The sequence below is a fragment of the Sabethes cyaneus genome, chromosome 1 (genome assembly GCF_943734655.1).
Source record: "Sabethes cyaneus chromosome 1, idSabCyanKW18_F2, whole genome shotgun sequence".
Taxonomy (NCBI): domain Eukaryota; kingdom Metazoa; phylum Arthropoda; class Insecta; order Diptera; family Culicidae; genus Sabethes; species Sabethes cyaneus.
In genome coordinates this window covers 116,959,845-116,986,473 of record NC_071353.1, presented here as the reverse complement: position 1 = coordinate 116,986,473, position 26,629 = coordinate 116,959,845, and the positions used below count along the sequence as shown (strand labels likewise).

The window sequence follows — 26,629 nt, the reverse complement described above, 5'->3', positions numbered from 1 at the left end:
TTTCGTGAATAGGAACAATAACCAACGCTTAGACCATGCAATTATAGATTATCGGTGATGAGCACAACCACGTACAACGTACAGTAGTATGTCTGTCACCCTTCCGTTGTACATGTACAACGCTGTACACGTACAACGCTGGTACAATTGTATGTCTGTCTAGGGTATAAGGCGCATAAAATTCTACACAAAACTCACAACAGCTAGCTTCTGGCGCTAGCATAACGCTTATAGCCCATGTATACTAGCGCCAAAAGAGCCAAAGGTTGTCAATGTGCAAATCAAACGAATCATTTCGTTGGGAAACTATAGTCACAGACAAACAGACATAACACTCAAATTCAAATTCAAATTCAAATTTGGGCTTAGTTGGGAATGTCTGCGTTTTGGTCAAAGTGGCGCTTTTTGACGAAAGAAGGGGAATTTCCCATAAAAAATACTTGCTACTTCGAGGAATACCCATGTTGCTATTTGATATTTGGAGATGTCGATCATAGATGGTGCTAGTGTTCAGGCTAAATGTGAGGTACGATAATTTTTGTTGATTTTTCTTCCAAGAGTTATGTCTGTTTGTCTGTGCTATAGTGGGGGGGACGCTAGCATATTAGATGATTTTAATTTGAAATTTTATCCAAGAATACCCGAAAAACTTGTTCCTGAATGGATGAGCTTAGATTATTAAAGAAACTAACACTAGTCTTTGATTTCCTCATACATGAGTGAAAAGTATGCCATCAACGCTATCTACTGGTGGTAGGGTATACTAGACTATCATAGTCTTTGTATCGCCTTCTCATTTAAACAAGTGTTAATGACAAATGATATAGTCAAATGTGTGCCTATGAGAACGCTCTACGAACACTTTGACAGGTCAGTAAATCCTGTTGCCGTCAGAAGCCACTTTACTGACGATTGAATCTGCGAAGAGTCGAGTATCTATGCTCTTTAGATTATGATTATCAATATGATTATCAACAAAACCAATCGACAACTCGGGCTCATCCTAAGGATCGGAAAAAAGCTCCAGGCACATTGCGTACAGTTTACTGCTTGCTAGTGCGATCGATACTGGAAACAAGCTGTGTTATTTGGGATCCACAGTTCGAGTTTCGGTACACACGGATTGAGGGTATCCAGAAACGCTTCGTTCGGAATGTTTGTCGCAGATTACCTTGGAGAAATCCTGATAATTTGCCATCATATTAGAATCTGCACACATTGCTCGGTGTCACTCCGGTTGAACTGCGAAGGAAAAACATTATTGCTACTATGACACATTAGATTTTAGTGGGAGGGTATGCTTATGCCCAGCAATTCTTCCCTCGCTTCAACTTTATTGCCCATGTCGACTACAGCGGCACCAACACCTTCTGCGTGTGGGACCATGGCGTATCAACGGCTTACATGAACCGATTCGGCATTGGGCAATCACATAGTTACAATTTACAATCGACGAAGTGATTTTAATTTTGTTAGTTTATATTATTATTTTGTAAATCGTTATTTATTGTAATTATTTTAGAGAAGATGTTTTTATGCTACTTTGAGAAGAGATAGCATATTCTACTCAAAGTAACTTTTCCCAGTCACAAAATATTTCATCAAACCACGAGTCAGTTAAAATCATGCTGAATAAATAATAATAAATTATAATACACTAGCATCAACCGCAAGTGGTTCTCACTCAAAAACTAGCTGTCTTCAATTATCCATTCTATCATCCCTTTCCAAAATAGTTTACTTCATTATACTCATATACAAGCAAATAAGAAAGAAAAATCACACCCGGTGGTGGTTTTAGTCGCGAGACTTGCCGTGCGACCGACGGCAACGCACTGGTTTGTTTCGGACTGACCGAGGAGATAACAATCCATCTTCTCGACGATAAAAAACAAACAGCAGTCGTACAAAAATAATATCGTTGCATAGGAAGTGTGTGATGCATACTGTGATCGCCCGCTAATATGAAAGATACCTCGTTAATATTAGGCGAGTTCATTTTTGATCTTTTGCGTTCTAGATTGTTTGCCTATGATATTGTGACAAACATAAGTTTCGGATATAAAACTAAGAAGGCCACTAGGAAGAAGCGGCCAACATAACTTTGAGCATCCCAAGCCTCTACTTAGCGCTTCTACGTAGCCATACCCGGAAATACTCCAATTTGTAATTGAGTAGCCAAGCTAGGAGGTGCTGAGTCGTGTGATTTTCGGCTCCTAATCTTACAACTATAGTTTTGGACAAACCATTAGTTCACACAGGTTTATTTTCAAGTAGTATCCGCACATTAAATAAACCTCATTTAAACTACTCTTTTTAATAGTTGGTGTTTTCTATTTTTTGTTCAGAAAGCAAAATCAGATGCTATATTCTTGGCCCATTGCAGCTTCGCTTCTGGAGGGTCCAGAGTATTTAACCTTTATTAGCAAAGATGCTCCTGATGGCTGTAAATAAATCATTATCTGTATGAGAAGCGTTTGGTACGGGAGGTCCACGCTTTCTTTGTTCCCCTTGATTTCAAGGAGTTGAACGGAATTAGTGGAATCATTTCTCGTTCCACTTGACTCCGTGGAATTTTCTCTGCGGTACATATGGCCCAGTTGACCTGGCTGTTGACCAGAAAAATTATTGAATCAAGTAATCGTCATTTTTCAGGATGTTTTCAAGAATTGGTTGCGTTAGTATGAGATTAGGTTATATTAGATTATGATATTATTACAAACAGAAGCCGCATTCAAAATCATAGATCTCACGGGATTAAATAGAACTTGCTAATTTGCGGTTGTGTTAGTAGTTTGTTTTCCCTCAGTTAGAAGAACCCTACAACAGCGTCATGGAATAACCAACAACAGCATCAACAAATTGCGTGTACGTATACGCGGCGAAGTGTGCGTACGGAAACTGTCAGCAAGCTCAATAGTGCTTCCAAACCAGAATTGAAGATAGAACCAACAAAAGGGCGAATGTCGCAAGCGTAAACAAACCGAGTGAGAGTTGATTTTCCTATGCTGCTCCAGCAAACTATAACTCTCACTCGTTTTGTTTACATCTGTGACATTCGTCCTTTTGTTAATTATATCTAGAATTGCCCTATGACTATGTATTTATGATGAATGTGCGCCAAATTTAGCGGGAATCGAATGTTACGGCACATCCAGAGTTAAATGCCCATTTTTACAGCATACACACATTCGTCCCTTCTCGCAGCTAGCAATTTATTTGAAAAATTCATGTAATAAAATGATACGCTTGGATTAGTAACCTTTTTTCTCGAAAAACAAAAAAAACTGGAGAGAGAGAGTACGACGTGGAAGAGCTATGAAACGCGCAGCGCACGCAGGAAGCTCTAACGGGGTTTGTATTTTTTTCATTTTTTGAAATTCATTTCAATCGCCATAAATGCCGTGTCACTGCGTTCATAAATTTGATCAAAATGCGCACATTCAGCGAAACAAAGGTTGATGAGGGTTAGCGCAAAATTGTATGCTTAACCATCCGCGAAAGTCGAAGTGTTCATCACGACCGACGGCGGGTACCACGCACGGGCGAAATTGAAACGTCAATGCAGTGGCGTGGCTAAGGCTAATTTTTAGACGGACGATGACGGTGAAAATAAAGTGTATTCAGAACCTTAGGCAAAGAACATTGACGACATCGTATCTTAGAATGCAACAGTTAATTCGTACCCGTGTTGCCATGTCTTAAGTATTTTCTTTTCGTTTAGTTACTTGACAGATACACGCTTAAATATTTTAACCTACAAATTGGTTGGATTTCTCTGAGAAATAGTTGAAACCAAGGTTGGAACTACACCAAGTGTACAATCAGGTATCAGCATTTGTGACTCGAGCAACACGTTCCTCGTAATTGTGTGGAAGATTTGTACTTAAACTTTACAAACTCAGATATTGAGTAGAAAATTTGTCTTATTTTGGTTAGAATTATTCACCAAAAACCTACGTTTAAATTTCTTCTACCAATCTTGTGTTCAAAAGTAATCAAAATATGAAATTGCATACTTCAAGAGGATGATCCATCCTCTTGGTAATGGTAGTTAAATTGTATCCCGAATGGAGTCTCATATGCCAACGGTATTGGAAAAAAATGCTGATTGGCTCCTCTTATGAATTTTAAATTTGTTAACTCAGGTTAAAACTTTCCTAGCATTACCATAGACTAAATTAAATTCAATCCGATTGGGTATATCTGCCAGCTACGGCCGCGGCATATTTCAGCAAATCGAAAACATTGTTATTCGTGCCAACTGATGAGATGCTCCTCAAGGTTCCGCCAAATCGACACCACTGTCAATATGTTTTGCACAGTTTTTCTATAATTTATCTAAATTAAATCATCGTACAGCAGTTAAGGTCTTTCACTGTCGATGTTACTTTTCGAGGCCCATTACGGCGATTTCGGAACAGAAAGCTGCTGCTGTTTTAGTTGGAGGCGATTTACCGGCGTACCCGCGTTGTCGCCGCCTTCCCCGTTGATCCCGGACGGAAACTAAGCCGGCTTGTGCAGCTCAACCGTGTACGCGCCGGAATCCGTTGAATTAACACTCCTAAATTAATGAGCGTATCATTGCCCGGACGAAATAAAAGTAAAATTAAAATGATAAATCGCTAGAGTAGACCAGACTGGCAGAGCTTTGGTAACACTAAACCTAAAATTGTTTAGATTTGTATCTCTGGTTCTGCAGTTAGAGCCGGCCGGCCAAAAGTCCCGGGAAATATGATTTCTCGTTAGCGCCGTTCATCGGTGCCGGACCGATACCCTAGCCCACTGCAGGGTTTTCCCCTCCTCGCGGCTTAACACATCAAAGATCGACGTTTTCGTTTTTTGTTTGCTCTCGCTACCTCTGTTTCTCTCCTTCCAGTTTTCTGTTTAATTTTTATTATTTGCTGCCCAAGCAACCACGCACTACTTGATGAATAATGGAAATAAATTTTGATAATTGCGGCTACCTCTCCCTGTGAATCGTTGAACGCTCTCCACACCCGGCATCCTTGATTTTCAGCCAAGATCGGTAGTTCCGAAAGCGTAAATCGGCTGAGCTCCACCACGAAGCAGAACCGGTAAAGTGTTTGTTTAGAACGGAAGTAAATTAATTTTTACTAGCTCCATTCATTGGCGATGAAGCCAGGGTGAAATGTGGGTTGCGTGAGAGAGGGCTCCGAAAACTTACCACTTGATCGATTCCGATCTTGCCGGGGCGATGCGATGCGATGGTCTTCTCCTCTTGCGCGCGGAGAAGCGGTTCGCCAGATGGAGGACGGACGGCCGGGTAGATTATTGAAATTTATCGAAGATGGAAATTATTGGGCCCGAACGAGGTTTTCTTGCTACCTCTTGCTACCTTGCCAGGTTTCTCTCTCTCTCTCTCTCTCTCGTTCTCGCTACCGGTTATTCGCGTTATATCGATAAATGATTTGTGCATCTGTGTGTGCGGGTATTGAAGAAAAATTTTAAGTGAACAATTAGCGCCGGCCGCTTGGAAGTTGTTTTTTTAGTTTTATCTGGTTGGGAAGTCGGGAAGTGGCTCGGCAAATTGAAGGTCATGAGCAATATCCGGTTCTCTGGGGCCGGGTGGAGCTGCGTTCTGTCTGTCCGTCTGCTGTTACTAGAGAGAAGTCGGGTCTTCGTTCGATTTGGGCACAATTACGGCTGTTTTGCAGCAGAAACTCTATACCTTCATGGCTAATAGTGCCCGCTGATTGCGGGTTTTCAATGTTCCTAATTGGCCTAAATGGTGCCGCAAACGGCGAGGTACGCTCGAAAGCGAACTACGCAGAACTGGAGCCAAGAGGAGGCAATTTGCGCGGCTTTTGAACTCTGTGATTCGGCGAACCGGCGGTGACAGGGCATATTTTTACGGCGCAATCGTTGCTGAAAATGACGCAAAATCAATAAATTTTTAATACCGGTATGATTCGTTAATTTTGGAGCAGAATAGTGGAAAGCTATGGCGTAAGGAAAACTTAACCTCACTTATTCATGAATCGAATATGCTGCTTTGAAGTGCTACAATGCGTTGGAGTTCGCAGGTTTGTTCTAAAACCATAAAACGCAAACCTAAATTCTCATTGGAAAATTTTCAGGATACAACCTAGGCCACTAATTGGCCAACACTGACCATTGAACGTGGCACTATTTACGACGACAGTTCATTGAGTATAATTTTCAGCAAAAACAAAACAGAAACCCCACTTCCCGCAGAATTTGTACGTTCGTTCTATGGAACCTACGAGTGGAGTTGTTAATAAACTTAACTCTGGCACCTAATTAAGCTCGAGTTACGACCAGGCCCCGGCGATGCGATGGTCGGCCAGCGTGCTACAGTGCAGTGGCACGAAACCACACGACGGCCACAGCAGAAGACCACAAGACCACGCAGAGCCAGACCGGGAGGAGCACACGGGAAAAGCAAACAAAGTTACCGCTTTTTATAGGAAACAGGTGCCACCTCGCGCAAGCGTTTATGAATTTATGATCGAAGCTTCAGCTTTCCTCGCTTCTATTTACGACTTTTATTGCTTGCTGCCTCTGTCCGATGCATCCTTCCTTGCGTTGCGTCGTGCTGCGGTTGATTTTCGGGGCCTAACGAGGTACAGAGAAACTAACAATCACTATCATGGTTGAGAGACTCCGAACAAAACGCCGCTGTGCCCAGAACCTTAAGTCGAAGAATTGAGTCAAGCAACAAAAGTCATTACGTTTACCTCTCGATTCCCCTCCGAGCTACTGAAAGGTTCCGCAACTTTGGCGATCTCACCGATCCGTTGTCGCTGCTTGGACATGCGATTGATGGAAAGGAGATAACCCGATAATAAGAACGGAATGATTGGGCAAGTTCTTCCGGACAAACTAGTCGTCGATGCCCCGCCGAAGAAAAAACGCGCCACCGCCAATTATCGATTGAAGTCATGAAGTCGTGAAAACTAAATCACAGTTCATCAAGCTGTACATGCTCTTGGTTGGAAGCATGGGCCGCCAGCCGGAAGGAAAAACACGTGTTCGAATTAGGTTTTCCTGTCTGACGTGTACGGAAAATCAATTTCTGTAACGCTGTGGGGTAAATTTTTTCCCCTTTGATAGGTAAAAAAGCAGATAATGGATAGATAGTGCATCGATCATCCAGATGCTTCGGCGTAGGAATGATCCGTAAAAGTAATAACTCGCGATGTTCTAATTAATCATCATTAATTAAAGAAATAAGTTGCTTTCGACTAACCGCTGGTTCTTTTTCTGGTTGATAAAACTCCTCTTTCTACTCTTCCACTGGGATTGATCACAGGTTTTGTGGAGTAGAAAACAGAGTTTCGTACTTCAGCAAGCAAGCAAATGAGCGGAAATACTCAATTTAATTACATTTTCTTTTACACAAATTTCTACATTCCACTTGTAGGTTATAAGAGGGGGCAGACTGGTCAGCAGCGTGGGCTGTGTTCAGCGAGACCCGACAACTCAACCGACCAGGTGGAATCATAATTTAATTAACTTGTAGCAAAGTCTCGCCAAAACCGCCGAGTGGTCCAAGTAGCCGAGCATCCAGCGGTGCAGAAGTGATGAATGGCCCCCCCCCTGAATGAATGGGATAAAGTGAATGCGCGCGTTCGCGCATCAGGATGAACATGTACAAGTAGGAAACCAGTCGGTCGATTCCTCGGTCAAGTGCGGAAAAAGTTGTTGAAAATTCCGCTTTCGTTATAATTCGCGCGGAAACATAATAGAGAGGAGAATCCACCGGGCTATATCTCTGCTTTGCGCTATTGTTGTCCGGCCATTCGGATGGTCTTTGGCGTAGCGCGAAAAGTCCCGCACATTTTGTCCCGACTTGACAGTCCGATGATTGACGGACGTCGCTGTGAAATTGTTCGCTTTGCGGCAAAAGGAGACAGCCATTGTGTTGCCTGATTGCAGTTGTTGTCACCGTGAGGCGAACCCGAACTAAACGGCTGTCTTGGATCGTAACACTTTCGTTCCAATCAAGGCGAAGGCGGGTTGGGATATTTTTCGGGCGAAGGCCGGGTATGTTTTGGGTTTATAAGTAGGTACGATATATTTTGATCGATACTGAACCCTGGTAGTAAGGTTTCGTTTTTATGGTGCGAAAGGGAGAAAATTATGTGGATAATAAGGAAAGTATTAAGAACAAATGTCAGTTAGACCGAACCAAGTGACAAAATTCTGATTTCGAGAAAAACGCGTTCAAATTTTGCTGCTCTGTATGGTTTATACGTATCAATCGTTTGAAATCATCTCATAACACTGGCCGTTTGCAACATTTATGTAGTCTGTTTAGAGTAAAATGTAGCTTAGAAAATTCTTGATCGTTTGCTGTCATTAACTCATTCTTTTAAACTTTGCGATTTGGTCCGGTCTGATTTAATACCGACCAAATAAGCTATTTAGCGAACTAATAAATCTGAACTAGAATAACGAACTCAACGTTCAGTCACTGACGAAATGACATGACACATAGAAGAGGCAGCTCATACTTCGGTCAATTTTACCGAACTCGTTACTTTTTTTGAGTGTGTAGGTAAAATAATGCAATGCCTCGATAGTTTTTTATAGTTAGTACGATAGTAGGTGTCCTTTTTTGAAAATAGGGCAAATGAGGTATTCCAACCATTCCTCCGGCATTTGTTTTTCCTCCCAGATCGTTACAATGGGTCGGTGTATTGTTTCATACAGCCGTTCACTCCCCGCGTTTAGAATTGGTACTTTATGGTAGCGGTTGCGTAGATCTGACAGATAATCCGTCAAATTGCATGGGAGAACTGTCAGATTAACGCAACCGCTACCATAAAGTACTAATTCTGCGCGGGCCTTTAGTTTTGGGTAACAACAGCTTGCTTCTGGGGCTAGTGTACATTAAATCGTTCATATACACTAGCGCCAGAAGCACGGAGTTATCACTCCCAAACCAGCTATCTCTAATGATCCATTGGATAAAATTTCAAATTAAAAACACCAAATAATATTAAAACATGCTAGCGCCACCACCACTATAGTTTCCAATCAAATGATTCTTTTGAAAACTAAATAACTTGCATTTGCGCAGTGACTACTGACCTCTGGCGATAGTGTATATGGATTATAAACATTACACTAGCGCAAGAAGCTATCTGCTCTGGGGTTATTGTAGTATTTTATGGCGAGTACTGGCACACGCCTCACTGGAGTTTAACTAAAGTTCTATAATACGAAGTATCACAATTAAAAATTCCGCAGAATTAGCAACACTGTTACTCAAGAACTAAACCAGCAGCCCGCCCAGCAGAAAAAAAATCCACGCTTAAATTTCACTGATCGGTCATATATCATATACCGTATGTCATATATGTATAATATATCAGAATTTTTTGCTGATTCGCACTATCCGTTCCATCACAAATCAATTGGCTCTGTATTGGCATCATTTCAGCATTCTAATGTTGATCAGAGCTTTTAGAGCTAGATTGCCCTATCAGTTACGTCCAAAATCAATCGACCCTATATTAGCATTACTTCAGCATTAGAACTATTTGAAAGGTGGTGATGAAAACACAAACATGTTGATAACTGCTAACCACAGTCACATATAACTGGCTTTAGAATTGTTACTTGGGATATTACATGCATTTAACATCGACTTAAAAGTAATAACCGATTTGAAACATTATTGAATATTAATTTACTGAAATAAGGAGCAACGCAAGGGGTCAGACACTGAGCACATTGTGCCGCGGCACACTTCGGCACGTTTTCGGCATACATCGGTACAGTATACGGCACACACTGGCACATCTCCGAAACAATTACGCAATGGAGAGCCTAGAACCAGAGTGAGGATACAGGAATCATAGATTTTTACGTTTACGGGTTCAACTGGACGCACCCCACAAGAAATAATTTTACACCTTCAGGCGCAACTTTACATGCAATTGAATTGGAATGCCGATTTTTCGTACGAAATATCTGATTCGATTACTTTTACAAGAAAAATTACCAGTAATTTCTTGCTTTGTAGTTGTCAAAATATCTGGTAAATAGCCACAATTTTTAAGTAAGCTTTAGGCTAGGAAACAATTAGCCGTCGCTTGATTTGTTTACGTTTGCACATTCACCCTTTTGTTGGTCTCTTCTAGATGTTTAAAAAGACATGTCGTCGCTCTACTTATAGGTACTCTAGTTCGTAAGTTACAGCACAATATTCGGCACGCTTAACATAAAAACGGGTGTGCCGAGTGACCGACTTCTTGGAGCAACGTCAATTGTGCCGTAAACATTACTGTGGAAATCTGGTAGTTCCAATTGATTTAATAATTTACCAATGTCTGCTCGCAACTCATATAGGACAAAATTCTGCCTACAGCCAGCGATATGGCCGTTTGTCGCAGTCAACAAAAGCATTGGAAGCACGCAGGGCTCAACGCAAAACACCAAATTAACCGAAAAAACTATCAATTGCAGCAGTGAGTACAGTAGAACAGAACAACTATCCAGCTTTCTACGAGCCATAATGGCGGATCTGTTCGTAATATTTGCATTTTTGACATTTCTCTAATACATCGCATGTTTTCTTTCCGTACATTCCTTTAGTTTTACCGTGAACGCGCGGAAAGAAAACGTGCGATGTATTAGGGAAATGTCAAAAATGCTGTTTAAATATTATGAACGCGTCCACTATTATGGCTCGTAAAAAGCTGGGTAGCTACTTTTTTCATTCTTTTTTAACAACGACAGCGACGGTAAAGTAGGGTACGCTAAATCAGTCAAGAGACTGCACTGGCCAAAATTGGTCGTTGAACAGCATTACAAACGGATATAGTGCAAATGGTCTGACACTTAAGCATTATATACTTGTTATAATGATCATATATTGCTATTTAAGTTCCATTTATAATGCTGAGTGGTTATAACAATTGTTTTGGTTCGCTTCAGAGCTTTGATAGTAATCGATCAACAACTGTTTCTGTTCAGCTTTTTATGAACCATAATAGCGGCCACCCGTTGGGCTGGAGGTATGATGCTGGCCTAATAAACCAGTCGTCATATGTTCGAATCCCGGCTGGGAGAGGCTCTTGGAGCCAATAGGATCGTAGCAACTGGCCATGCAGCAATTGTCCTGTACTCTAACAGCTGGCTGCGAAGCCTGTCGTATAAAACCAGAAGATCAAGTTTCGATAACGGAATGTAGCACCTAGGCTTTGCTTTTATCTAATGGCGGACAGCATAATCCGTGTTCGTAATACATGAGCAGCATTTTTGACATAACATTTCTGTATCCAGCTTTTTACGAGCCATAATGGCGAACGTGTTCGTAATATTTGAACAGCATTTTTGACATTTCTCTAATACATCGCATGTTTTCTTTCCGTACATTCCTTTAGTTTTGCCGTGAACGCGCGGAAAGAAAACGTGCGATGTATTAAGCAAATGTCAAAAATGCTGTTAAAATATGACGAACACGTCCACCATTATGGCTCGTAAAAAGCTGGATACATCGCACATTTTCTTTTCCCACGTCCTTGTGGCAAAACTAAAGGAACGCGAGGAAAGCACTTGATGATGGTCAGTATGATAGCTGCATTGATATTTAAGTTGAATTACAGTGTGGCACATATATATTCGTACAAAAATCATTTTATGCTTGCAGCAGCATATACAATTGATACAATCAAACTAAGACCATGTGTGTGTGTGGCATCATGACTTAAGACTTACTTGACGTAGTTTCATTTTCGTATTGTGTCTCGTTCGGTGTGCTCCTACCAGAGTTTGAGTTATGGTCGATAATCAGAGGTTGGAGAATTCATGAAAAAATTAACATTTGAATCGATGAACGTCCCTCATGAACATACACCATTCGTTTCTGCTGCCGATGATGCATATACATCGCCATTTGATTTTATCACAAGTGTAGCTTATCATGAACATCGCAAGTTCGTTCTAAAATTGAATGTTGAATTTTGACCGCGACCGATTACCGTGAATAGAGAATAATTTAAAGTAGTGTTAGTGGCTTTTGAAGCAACAGAACGCTTCAATTCGCACTTTTGCGTTGTATACGATATTCGTATATTCAGCGATGCCTTGAAACGTTAATGTATGCGGCTCATTCGATGTAGCGAATTGAACTATTCATGGTGGTTAATAGGCATGATAAAATTGCTTGCTGATGCTTGATGTATATATTCAATTTGCGAATTTTTCAACCCCTGGCGTGATTTTTCGTGACCTAAATCATCACGGCTTAAAAAGAGGATTTGTATACTATACAGTAAAAAGATTTGTCTTAGACGGGATCTGTTGAAAACCGGAAGAAAACGAATTGAATATATAGAATTGCAGAGATCGAAAAGGTTGTTCGAGAACGAATTCGTCACAGCTGCGACCGGTTCGCACGAAAAATGGCAGTTCAGCTGCATATTAAAAGAAAATCTCTTCGTCGAATTTTTAAAATGGATCTGGATATGAAAGCATTTAAAAAACGTAAAATCCATGGATCAACGTTAGCAACAAAACAAAATCGACAGGAAAGATGCAAACTGCTTCTCTGTTGGCACGGTGTTTCAGAAGTGATCTATTCTGATGAGAAGTTGTTTGTTCTTCAAACACCGCATCATGCTCAAAATGATCGGTTGTGGTCGGTTTCGATCAAGGACGTTCCAAAGCACAAACGGCATGTACCACGATACCAAAATTCACCGGCGGTCATGATATGGCGATGCATTTCAAAGAAAGGGAAACTTACTCTATTATTTATTAACAAGCATGTGAAAGTTAATGCAAAATACTATCTAGAAATGGTCTTAGAATAAAATTTGATACCTTACGTTCGGGGAATGTAGAAGGTGAAGAAGATTGCAGCTTTCAACAGGATGGAAAGCCAGCCGAGACTGCAAATCTTGTGAAGACGTAGTGCAAAGTCAGTCCAACGAATTTCATATCCAATGTGGAATGGCCTCCAAGTTCTCCTGATTTGAACTTATGGATTTTTGTATATGGCGGTACATGCAGCAGAGGCTCCAGGATTATAAATATCATAATTTGGATGAATTTAAGTTAGTTATCAACAAGATATGGAATGATATTCCGATGGATGTAGTGTGTGCCGCATGTAACCAGGCTATTTAATAGAGCAATGATTGTTTGTTGCGTTCCCTGTTTATGGGTAAACAACTTCTAAAAGTAAAATTCGAAATTCAGCCTTTATTTAAAAAATATGACTGTTTTTTTTTCGAATACATATGTGTCACACTGTATTGTATAAAATAATTCACCTTCAATACAATGGGCTCAATAGCGCCACTACCTGCCTAGGGATAATTTTTCAAATGTTGTTTTTATTATAATCCAATCTGATTCCCTGTGTTGCCCTGTGTTGTTGTGTGCTTTCTCGTATCGTGTTCTGTAAACTGAGACCGTTAGCGAAATCCTTCATCGGCGAGTACCAAGTAAATTACCCGTCATCAGTTACTAGACAAGTTCCGGGAGTACAACTTGCAGACTTATCATCTAATTCGTGGACATTGAGGCGACGTACGATTCAGTCAAATGAAATGAGCTGGGGCAGACAATGCTAGAATTACGCTGAACCGTGCGACGTTGGATGGGTCAAAATCATGCATCAGAATAGCGGGTGCAACAAGAGTCAAGACGTTACTCGTTGTAACTAAATAGAAATGGCAAATGGTGCTCCTTATTACTGCGTTCAATTTTGCCAGAAGTTCCATCAAAGCTGATCAAGAATTTAAAAGTGTTTTATTGATTAAATTGAGCATTACTTAGTATAAGATAACTTTATTGCGTATTCACGACAAATCTCTTCGAAAATTTTCGGAGTTGTTTACGTCTGGATATAACGAACTTTCCTGGACATTCCCAACTCCCACTGCACTGGACTGCTGGATTATCGAGTCAAAATTCGATAATCTAGCTATGAATTTGTCAGATCAGTGGGTGGTACTGCATTAGTAGTGAAAAATCATCAATGGACGTCAAACTCACACCAAACAAAGGGATTTGATTTTGAAAATCTTCGTCACGATTGATCGTGATTGGTTGATTTTCGATTCCACCAACACTATAATGGAATTTATTCACTGCGACTGACTCCACTTTACCAACATCACTTCATTTTTGATTTGCAACATTTGAACAGCATACACCGGTTTAAAAACGGCATCTAATTAAATTTCGAAACCGACGGTTGCTGTCATATTTAATTCTCTTATGACGTATGCTTTAAAAATATAAAGCGCAGCCATAATTTACCTCTCATGAAGCATGCTGGTACAACAGTAAGCTGTTACAGTCGACTGCGAATCGGGCCGTGTATCCGATAAGTATTAAGCTCATCGTCCAACACTACTGGTCGCTGGCTAGTGCAAGGTCTTAACACGACGAGGTCTATACCCTCGCAAGACGACGGCTTGTCAAAACGGCGCCGGTCGTTACGGAACCAAAATTTGGCGATTGAGTAGATAACACAACCATTTCCTAAAGACTCAATTATCTACTGTTTCTTTTAACAATTTAAAAAAAAAGAACGAAAAACACAATCTACACAATTATCGAGCATCGAGTTTTCCCCGCTTACGTTCCGCGCACGCAGCATCGCTGCTCCGGCTCCAATCACGCCAGAAGCTGAGCTCACTTTCGCGGCTCTGCAACAATCGTTTAAGGTAGCAACCACGGCACGTTTACCGGAGGCCTCCATTAACGCCCGAATTTTAGCAGATTAGTGACACCTTTCCTTTGTTCTTCCCGGACCCCTAATGTGGGAACCCGTGCGCGAGCGCTTCACCCCCTACGGAAGACGGGATGGGGAAACCTCCGGAGGTGGCGAAGGGTGGGGTGTCTAATTCGGCCTAACGACCTACTAGTGTAGTATAATTAGTCAATTTCTCTTCGCCTCAGCATTTCCGCACCCGACCGACCGACCGGCCAGCCAGCCCAAACACTTTTACACTTTTTATTTGCAATTAAACTTTTAATGCGTTTTTAGTAGCCGCGAAGTGGGCTCTTCTCGGTGCGATTTCAAACAATAAAAGAAATATGAAACAAAGTAAGATAACTAATTCTGATTTTCCTCTGTCTATCTCTCTCGCTCCGTTTCTATCGGACTCACTCATTTTTGCTTCAAAACTCATTAATATAAAATTTATGTTTCGGAGCTGCGCCGAAAAGTCATAAAACAGATAGCCAAATCGCTAAATTTTAACCGTTGCTTGACTGACCACAATATGGACAGCGGCGCACACCTACACAGCCGGGCACATTAGCTGGTCCAATTAACTTCATCAAGAAAATGTTATCTTCAAAGCTCTGCACTTTAATTAATGCTCCAACAGCAACGGCGATTTTCTTCCCTAGTCTCCCTACCGGAACCGGGTGCTTTATTTCAGTGAATTTTAAACGTTTTATAGGTTATTTACGGATTTAGATGCGCACTTTTGGCCCGGAAGAGTGTCGAACCCTAGCCCTCCGCTAATGTCGGGCTCTAACCGTCGTATGAGGTCGCGAGAGGAGGGGTGCCAGCGGATTAAAATGTCACCCTGACGATCGACACAATCGAAAATCGATACAAAACTTTTTGACTTTTCAATTTTTTAAAGCCTTTTACACTCTCATGAACCGGGATCTTTCTAAGCAGATTAGTGACGAAAGCCATTAACCGGGCCTCGGTTGAAAGATAATTATTTGACACGACTTCGTCGCGTTCGTCAGTTACTGCCAAAGGAGAGCCGGAGATTTATCGCTGTCTGTCCGGGACGATTATTTCCTATCGCGGCAGGAGTGACGTCTTGATTGAGCATGAGCCTTTCTCACGAACCTGGCCACTGCACTGCACTGCCTATCAGCCTACCAGCCTACCAGCCAGCCAGCCAGCCAGGGTTAGTGCTCTGATTGACTTTTGAACCGCGGTGTCACAACAATGTGTTCGATCAATGGTTGTCAATTTGGTGATTGATTTTTTAAAGGATTTAAATTTTCGGTGGTCCCTAATGTATCTGGAATTAATTTATTAAATAACATTCTTAAAACACGAGGGTTAGACATAAATGGATTAGAAAATGGATTTTTGTAGTAGTATTTGCCAAAAAAGGGTAAAAAACGGCTGTAAAGCGGTAGTCTGAATAATATTCATAAATTACGTTGAAGCTATATTTATTCGAGACAATATTTTCATACCAACTGGTCGGATAACATTTACTGAATATGTGAGTGCATTTTGGTTTTAATAAAACGCTTGTCAATTTGAGTTATAATCGCCAGAATTGATGAGGTTGCGCGTCTATTTTAGGCCCATTTTTTATTGTGGTTTCTGTGTGGTTACGCAATTAACAATAAAGCTGATTTTTGGCATATTGTTGGGGCTTATCAAACGCTTATCGCCTATCAAAAACCAGCTATATCTATTAGAAGAAGCCTGAGAAATTGCGATGAGCAAATAGCACCTCCCAAGGACTTATTCGATGGATTGCCGCACTTCAACAGCAAACCAAAAGGGGATTTACAGCTTGTTCGCGACAAAATCTGGACACCTCAATTTCGCAATAAAACAAGTTTGCTAGAAGTTTAATCCATGAAACAATTTTATATCATTTATGTGTGTATCGTTAATAATTATCAAACAAATTAACATAACTTATTTGGTCTGCATGAAAAATTGTCGAACTTTGGAGTTTACCCTTGCCATGAGGGCCAGTGCAGACTTGTTAGCAACCAATTTAGCTGCGTTTGTCCAAGATTTTCGAAATTTATCTTTAGTTGTTGCTTGTTGTTTGTGCTGGGACAGCTCTCTCTTCACCAAAGTCCAATACCGCTCGATGGGGGTTAACTCTGGACAGTTTAGTGGATTCGCCTCTTTCGGTACAATATGGACTCCATTAGCATCATACCATTCCAAAAAATATTTGGCGTAGTGACAGGATGCCAAATCAGATCAAAACAGCGAGGGTACATCATGGCTGTGTAGGAACGGTGACGATCGTTTCTGCAGGCATTCTTCACGGTATATTTCCTTGTCAACCGTTCCCGTAGTGGTGTAACTTTTGCTTGCTCGACCACAGCTGCATATGGCCTGCCATTCTAAATATTTTTTGGGGAACTTGTCCTTCTTCTTTGTCCTAAAATGCTCTGCAACACCATTCCGTTTCATGGCAGTGTAAAAAGACATACCAGGAAGCTGTTTAAAGTCTACTAGGACATACGTTTCATCGTCCATTATAACGCATGGAAACTTCGTTAAATATTTGCGATAAAGCTTACGAGCGCGTGTTTTGGCCGTCGTATTTTGCTTATCATTACGGTTTGGCACAATCCTCACCTTGAAAGACTTCATGCCTTGTCGTTGCTTAGAAGTGTGCACGAATGTTGGTGACATTTTTATTTTACGAGCAATGGTACGTACAGAAAGATCTGGTCTCCTCCGTAATATTTGTTTTACCTTCGCATCCTTGTGGTGGTTCCTCAGATCCGTTTTTGTTCCACTTCCCTTCTTCCTAGCTGTTGTCAAGCGAGTATCAAACGATTTTAAAACACTGTGAACAGTGCTTGGCGAAAACCCAAGCTTTTTGCCAGTTTTCTTAACGAGAGATCCGGATTTTCATAGCGACCGCACACAATTGCTTTTAGCACCTGCTTTTCTTTCGATGCCATTTTACGCTGAGCGCTTGTGATACAAACAAGTGTTATATTTTCAGAAAGAACAGACATACGTCTACCACTCTGCAAAATATTTCACTCATTGTTAATGTATTTCCGAAGCTGTGTGTGCTTAAGGGTGTTCAAATTTGGTCGCGAACAAGCCTTATGTGTCGGTGTTTTCAAGCGTTGCCTACATACCGGCTCATTGAAGAAAATTACCAGCTTCGAACATGAACAAAAACTCATCATACGACACCTTCAATCTCACTAAACATTTAAAAATAGTTCCATGTAAGTCAAATTGAGTACCTAGAACCACAATGGCCTATTTCGGACAGAGTTTTATTATCAAACATGTACCATATTGTGTTATTGGGTTCCCGGAGTCCCCCAAATATGTACAGATATGACAAAACCTGACCCTAGATAGCAGATTTGGCTTCCATTGTTCTAGTTATTTAATCCTAGTGTGATTTAAGTTGTTGCACGTTAAGTTTTTGTTTATGGACGAAACTGGCCACTCGTTTGGGTGTTTCCAGAAGTCCCCAGAAATTGTCCAGATATAACTAACGTGGTGCTAGGTAGTTGAACTGACTTCGATTGACCTAGTTTTTAGATTCTGGCGTAATTTGAGGTGTCGCAAGATAAGTATTTGTTCATGTTCGATACTGGCCATTTCCCACAGCGATAACTTAATCCGGAACATTTCCGGTTAGTCCCAATACAGCGTAAAACTCCTAAAATGTCGCCAATGGGCATATGTTGCATAAAAAATCAATACCGGCTGTAATTCGTTTTGGAAGATTAATTGAAGATTGTTATTTACTTTATTTGCGCAATACGCCCTTTGAAACTTCAAAAGGGCGTAACCCAAAAATTCATCAAAAGATTTTTTCTTAAATTTGCTCAGAGGTGTTGGATGGCAATACAAACCAACTGACATTTGCCGTTAAAATGGCCTATTTTATGTTTAATAACGGTCTTTTGAACACCGTGCGTTTAGTTTACATCCGCGCGTGAACAGCGTCGTAAAATTTTCAAAACTTTAATTTAGTTTTTGCTTTGTAATACTCATGTGTAAATCAATAAAATGTTTAAATTCGTGATTATAGAGATGCTTTCAGTACCTTCGCTTCGAAATACAGTGGACCCCCGTTCGTTTGAACGATTCCTCGTGCAAACTAACGGGGTTCGTTTTTAATTTGAACAACTAGCAACCCTAAATATGCTGAAACTTGTATGAACTGGCCGCCCTGCTCTTTGTTATTGTTTTGGTGGTTTGATTTAGTCTCCTTTAGTTGGTAGTTGCAAGCAGCGAATATGCTATTCTCCGATCGGATTTCTATCGCAATTGTTGGGAAACGAAATGTGAAACTGATTAAACTAGGATTAAACACGCTAGATCAGTACAAACAAATCGTGTTTATGTGCATTGTCTGCGAAGGCAAATGATGCCATATTGAGAATGACATTTGAACCATTTTTAATTTGCACATCGTGCAAACCAGCGGGGTTCAAATTAAAAAGTGTTCAGATTAAAAACGGTCAAACGAACGAGGTTCCACGATATACATCATTCTGGTGCAAATTGCTTCAAAGACCGTGAAATGCAAGAAACCTACAGACAGAATACAAGTATAATCCCAACAACAATCAATGACAGCTGATTCATGTCAATTTATTTGGCGAACCGTCAAATTGGTGGTTACCATAATTGTTTTGAAGTATTGCGACAATTGCCCCTATTTAGATTACCCCGATTTACACAATTATTACAGTCGAATCTCGCCAAACTCATAAGTTGATTAAACTAAAAGCCACTCTAGTGTCAGATTAACAGTGCAAAATGCGGTATGTTTGATTAAATGATTATCACAGTAGTCTAAATAGTCATAAAATGTGCAATATACAACTAAAAATAATTCAACATATACAGTGGGACTTCGAATTTGGCATGGTTCGATTTTGGCAACAAAACTATCCGTTTTTGGAGTATAATCAATATATATATAGAATGCCAGTGTCGCTGGTGTTTCATGGATATTTTGGTGGCAAACATGTTGCTGGTTCGTGTCTTGGATACGGGAACAACACTGTCAAATTTCCCAATAGAAAATTTTTCCTGCCGACGAAATACATACCCCGAAACGACCAAATCGAGTGATTTATCTAACGTGATTTACGGAAAAGCAGAAGGATTTTTTATTGGGTTGCCTTTTCAGTTTGACAATGAGATTCCCGTTTCGAATCGAACACTCACACATTTGCGCATACAATGTAAATATACAATTTTCAACTGTGTAATGTTTACCACGGGCACTGCTGCGACACTGGCATTCTATATTTATTGATTCTACTGTTTTTCTACGGCAACACAAAATATTTCCCTTCCAAAAAAATGCTTAAATATCAGTTAGTTTTCACATACACGCTTTAAATGACGAAAAAATGATGCTCTCAGTGTGTTCATGAAAAAAATGCGGTTATAGAACAATAATATTTTTATTGCCGTAGGACTACGTCTTACCAGAGAGGTTGCTAAAAACTTACTTGCACCGGACAAATAGCTCTTGGCGTACTTTTGAAACATATTGTGAGTTTCATTGAAAATTATCCACCACGCAACTCAAAAATGAAATGCTCTTTCATAGTTGCCGGGTCGATTTTGATATCGTTGGAAAAAATTATCAGAAATCATAAAGTTTTAGTTACTTTTGACGACCCAGTTAGGTGAACAACATGCCTGTTTACAGCATTCTGGCAACAGTTCGAGCGCGGTGTTTGCTTCAAGCGCGTTGTTTCCTTTAGACCACGTTTAACTTTGGGCAAAGCACCCAATACAATGGTTGCAATCATTGGTTAATAATGTTTAGCCAATTTCGAACGCACTTACATTCAATTTTTTCATATCAAAAAAGGGTCTCAATTTTGGCACGGTTTCGATTTTGGCAACATAGGCGACACGCATTTGTTGCCATATTCGAAATCCTACTGTAATGCAAAGTGACCTAAATTCAACAGCAGAAAAATTAACCTTACGAAAATTTAGTGCAACAACAGTCAAGTTTCGTTAATTGCACTAAGTTTATCGTCGAGTTTGAGAAAAATTTTCATTAGTCGGGCGGATCTGATTAAGCCAATAGATAACATGAACAACACTTGAACTGTTAATTTATTTAATTTATATGTTTATAAAATTAATTAAGGTTCTCATCAAAATCAGCGATAAGCTTAGTGCAATTAACGAAATTTGACTGTATATTTGTTTATCAAATGCTGTCAGAGCTGCTGCGCTCATTTTCAGTGAGTTTCGGAAAACTTTGAAATGAAATTTGAAATGAAAATGAATTTACATCAATGTAGAAACAGATTTCCACCGTAACATTTGATGTTCTTGGATTCTAGAACACAATATCTGTTAAAAATATTCTGATATATGTAATAGAAAATAGCATAGAAACCATTTGATTGATATTGCTTGACAAAGATAAATAACAGATAGTACCGTTTTTACTCAAACTTCGAACAGATTTAAACCTCGAACACTTCGGATTTTGATGCAAATACTGCTAATAGAATAAAATCTTACGCTTATTATACACCGTCGTGTTTGTTGAAATGTTCTTTACGCGATAAGCATAGCATTTTATCCTATTGGCAATATTAACGAATATTTTATTCAAAAATGTTCGAAGTTTGAATCAAAACGGTATAACCATTACGCAGTACTGCAATACTTATATCACAGACAAACAGACGAGACACTCGCGTTAATTCCATCCTCCATTCAAAAACCACTTATTTTTCAAAAAAGCATGTTTCGCAACATGACCACACCGCGGCGCTCGAGTGTTGCTTCGAGTTTCCAGTATAAAACCATTCAAATGTTAAAAATTACAGCATAAAACCCTGAAAATGTAAAAAACCTACAGTATAAAACCCTGCAAATGCAAGCTACTCCGCAACATGCATAACCGAGGGCGCTAGTGTGCAAGCAAAATGTGTAGGACGATGGTTTTTGAAGAATTTTCTTCTATGTGTCTTGTCAGTTCGTCAGTGCTTATGTTTAGATCGCAACACTGACTGCAAGATCTTTGGCTGGTTCCCTGCAGTTGCTGTACATTTAGTCGTTTCACTGAAATCTGCAATCTCTGCCAAAAATTCATTGTAAACAAATGCAGAACACCATGCGTCTCCATTGTATTTTCGCACATTTATTTCTTTAAAAAGTATCATACAAGTACCCTGAGAGTTTAATATCTTATGTAAAAAGTTCTCAGCTGTCCAGAAGAAAAGAAAGTTGTCACTTCAAAAACAGCCCTTTTCAATGATCCACAAGTGACTATGAACCTAGACAAGCATCGCAAAAAGGATTATTCAAGATAGTTCGTTTTGATAGTGACAACAACCTGCTTCTGGCGCTAATGTATATGAATTGTAATTTCTAATAACTAAACCTTCGTCCAGACAAAGGTTTAAAAAATCAAATTTTCAAAGCGTTTCATCAGCCTTAAATTGTTTCTTGGGATATATGACGAAGCTGGTTTTGTCGCCCTTTTCAGGACTCAATACTATTAGAGGATGTTTCATGGAGAAACATTTCCTAATTCGTAAATCCCGGACTTCCGATCTGTCGGAGTGTCAACGTCGAAGTTCTTGAAACTGGAAAAATGAACATAATAAACAATGGATCAATGAAGAAACTTAGTTTTGTAATGGCAACAGCTTACTTCTGGCGCTAGTGTATAAAAAATCGTCCATATATACTAAAGCTAAAATGGAGTTTTCAATCCAAAACCAGCTATCTTTAACCCGTTATGTTCTGGCGTGTGAAATTTAATACGCGATTTCATTGAAGTCACGGGTTATAATAGGTTAATTTATCAGTTCAGCTTGGGTAAAAGATATTTTTGAATGCGTTTCGCAAAGGCTATGTTTGTTTTCGAAAAATATTATAACAAAGATCCCAGTAATCAAGTTCAGGCTGTTAAACGTTCTAAAAGTCAACTTTATCCAGCTTTTGTCAGAATACGGTTTTAATTTCGATAAGAAAACTTTTTCTTAATTTACACGTATCTTAAGCCTGTAATTTTATTGAGTTTCAGCTTTTGTTAAAAACTGTTTTCGAGGCTGCATTAAAGCTTAACAGATGCTTCTTTGCGTTTTCCAATAAACGATTTACGTAACGCACCGCACAGACACATTCTTCAGAATCAATGCAAGCGGCGTTATATTTATAGTTTTTGGAACCCACAGAACCACCATGTTTAACCGCACAATTGCAGCGATAACATTGGTAAACATATGGGTCTGTAAGCCACAACAGTGTAATTATTTGTTAAAAAGCTTAATGATGATTAGTTTGTGAACTTCCGTTATCACTTATCACTGGTCGCTGATGAACAAGAGGCCTTTATGAGCGTGTTTCTAATTATTGGACTAAAACAAATTGTGTAAATCGATGAACATAAAATTTTTGGACAAATCTTATATTCAAGAAAGATAAGCGAACACAGCCTAGGTAACAACCCACATTTTATTCGACTGTGAACCGGAGAAAATAGAACTCTTAAATTCGCTGTAGCCGTGATTAATTCTTATTGACTAATCCAAAGCTTTGAAAACTTATCCACTACTTGGGTTTCTTTCACTTTCACCTATTGTAGTAAAACCAAATAACTCCTTAAATGTAAACCAACGTCGTCTGAAGTTTCACGGTAGTTTGTATCATTTTCATTTGGTTTTCAAGTTTACCACAAATTGTTCTTTTATTTCACCGTAACAACCACTCTCGGGAGTTAACACTCCCGGATTTTACTGTGTCCTCTCGAAATATAGCGAAAAAATCACTCACCGTTACTGCACACACTGGAATTATCCAGCGGGCAGCTGTCGTCGCTTTCGGTTTCACTCTTAACATCCTGATCGTCGTCCAGTTGGTGATGGTGGTGCAGATGGTGATGATGCAACCCGAGGTGATGCTGTCCACCGGGGGTCAGCACGGCGCTGCCCTGGTGCTGCAGATGGTGCCCCGCTACGATGCTCAGATCCCGGGGACCCGGACTGGGCGTTCGGCCCTCGCTACTGCTTCCGTTAATACTATCAGTTCCGCCACCGCCACCCTGGTGACCCCCCGTCTGGTGGTGGTGATTGTGGTGGTTCTGACCACCGCCCAGGATATCGGTGATCATGAACCGTGACCGCGGAGGCTGTAGCACGGCCATCGAATTTCGCTGTACCGGTACCGTCATGCCGCCGCCTCCACCGGTGATATCCGATAGGCTATTAATCTTGCTCAACTCGAAAGGGCTTTCGCCCGGGATATGCCACTGGAGCACGATTTTGACTGCTTTTCACGGACACTTGCGATCGGAAATCGGTCCCCTTCCGCCGTCGCCGTCCGGTGCACTCCTTTTCACACTAAGTTACTATCTTCACCTCTAGTCACCTCGCATCGAAGTCTTGAACCACAAATCCAACCAATTTATATGTCTCACTGATTAGGAAGTAATCTTTCCTTTTGGCTAAATCCTATTTGCAATTCAGAATCTTCACTACCGGATGCATCAATCGTCACAGCATCAGCACTAACTATCCGTGATTCCCGTTCACACCGTCACGAATCACTTAGCTTATTTTGCCAGAAAATCCTAACCACAGCAAGCGACGGCTTTTTTGCACTTCTCCACGTTCGATTAGATCTCTCGTTTTATTTTTCCTCTTGCGCCGACCACCAACAACACTGTTCACTACGCAAACAACAAACCGGACCGTAGTAGGCACTGACACACGGCACCTCCTGGCGCAGAGATAAGCCAGAGAGCACGGTAGTTGATAATAGTTCAAAACCTGCCACCGACGTGCAGGACAAAAACGCACATGTTCTATCGATCAGCGTTAAACGTACACTAAAAAGCGAACACTTTCGGACCGTCAACACACCGCACACTGCCGCAGCGAGATCGCTGGCAAAACCGGATCCGGCAGCACAACACCACCATGCGCGCAGTCACCGGGAGGGACGAACGCAACAAACGCAATATCACACTCACACCATCACCCACCGGGTGGGAGAGAGAACTCTCTTCCGCCTGGTCCAAACTGAGTTCACCCATGTGGTGAACGGTTGCGCAAAGAAAACAAGCCGATAAATAACCCAACGAACACACTCACACTAACGAAATGAAACAGTGTTCGTAGTAGCGTGCGAGCACAAAGAGAAGAAACATTAGCCACGCCTCCCATCAGGAGCTCAAAGCACAACAAACATATGATTAAATCGTCTAGGCAAGCAATGGAACAACAGAAAAAGAGAGCCCGAAGGGGCGGAGCCTGCGGCCATCACCAACACCACATAATCCAGCTCAAAAGCAACGTTTAATACATAGCTAACGCAACCTGATGCTTTTTCTTCGTCTGTGCAGATTCCTCATCCCCGAAAGCAACAACGCAAAATCACACCTCGCTGCCATGCTGAACTAGTGCGAGCGGTGCAGACTAACCGAGCTCTTCCGCTGAGAGGGAACGAGACAGCCTGCGGCTAAATATCCTTATTCTTTTCGTAAGCCGTCATGTTTTCCCTCAATTTGCGCTATTAACTCCCGCACTCCGCTCACCACTACCATTCATGCCGGATGTTCCGCCACGCACCCAAAATGGGTTTTGTACGTATCGTGATCTGATGGTTTAGAAGTTTTTCCTCACCAGCGCAGCGTTCCGGAAATTTCGGCCGCGATACGGTAGACAGGGATAGGTGGTGGATGGGAAGTACCGAGCTGAGAGGAAAAAAGTGACACTCTAAGCGCACAGACTATGGAGGTAGGCAGGAGCGAGGGGGATGCTTTCAAACTACATAACAGTATAAAAGGTCTAATTTAAAATTTAAATTGTGAAAAACAGCAGCATTAATGGCGAATCGTTGTCGACGCTGGGCCCGGCAGCTGCCGAAGCTGGACCCGTAGATGGCTGCCTAATTGACACTTTTCCCGAAATCCGTTTGACACTTGTCGGGCCAGCAGAATGCCAGCCCAGGATGGGAGGTCAAATTGAAACTGCGAATGAAAAGAGCTCAGAGATGACCGAGCTATGTAGATAAACTGATGTTAGCCATTTGTTTTCACAAATAGGTGAAATTTAAAATGTTATGTAAATTATAAGCATACGCTGTTACTTGTCAAAAATACTTAGTTTAACCATCCGTTTCATTCATGCATTTATCATCGGAAAGCTACATATGTGTTTTCAACTTATTTTATACCATAATAATGATGAATTCGCTATTCTTTTTAACATGCCGTTAATTTAATAGTGTATACATATCTGTTGAATCAACAACATTTTAAATTCAAATGTATTGATTTGATTACTTTCTGCTTTACGTATTAAACAAACTGTACTTGCGATAAAGATCGATTTTTTTTGACTATTGCTTTCCTGCTACCTTACTGAAATTAAAGATTGTTTTTATTATCCATGATTTCCCACGTTGAAGGGATTTTACCAATTCAATCCTATTTTATCAACAGCACATCTTTCCACTACACTTCTAATGAAACGGCATCGGCAAGCATGCGTATTCATACAGAGTCGTATTATAACCGAACACTACAGCTGTAGCACATTTTTCCAACACAGATATCAAATTCGCCGAGGTTTAATCGTCTCGCAGTAAAGAATTTGCGATCTGTTGGGGCAATGAACTTGTGTCATTTTTTCTGGCGCACTTCCCTAACACAGACATCAAATTGGGCTAAGTTTAATCGCGTTCGTAAGAAATCTGTTAGCATGAGGAGGCTTTGTCACTCTCTCTGGCGTACTTCCCAAGCAAGGACATCAAAATGGTCTAGGTTGAACCGCGGTGTTAAGAAATCTTGTTGAAATGAGGAAGCTTTATCACTTGTTTTGGCTTTCTTCCCAAGCACAGATATCAAATTGGTATAGGTTTAGATCATCGTAAAGAATCTTCCAACCAATCACGAAGCGA

General features: G+C 40.7%; 1 protein-coding gene across 1 annotated transcript in view; it reads right to left on the bottom strand.

Moving 5' to 3' along the window:
• The window catches only part of LOC128745308 (homeobox protein B-H1-like), an 84,328-nt gene extending 60,431 nt beyond the window's left edge, over positions 1-23,897 (bottom strand). Inside the window, exon 1 of the mRNA XM_053842345.1 lies at positions 23,501-23,897. Coding sequence (XP_053698320.1) covers positions 23,501-23,897 — 397 coding nt within the window. The remainder of the gene's footprint in view (positions 1-23,500) is intronic.
• Positions 23,898-26,629: the final 2,732 nt, after the last annotated feature.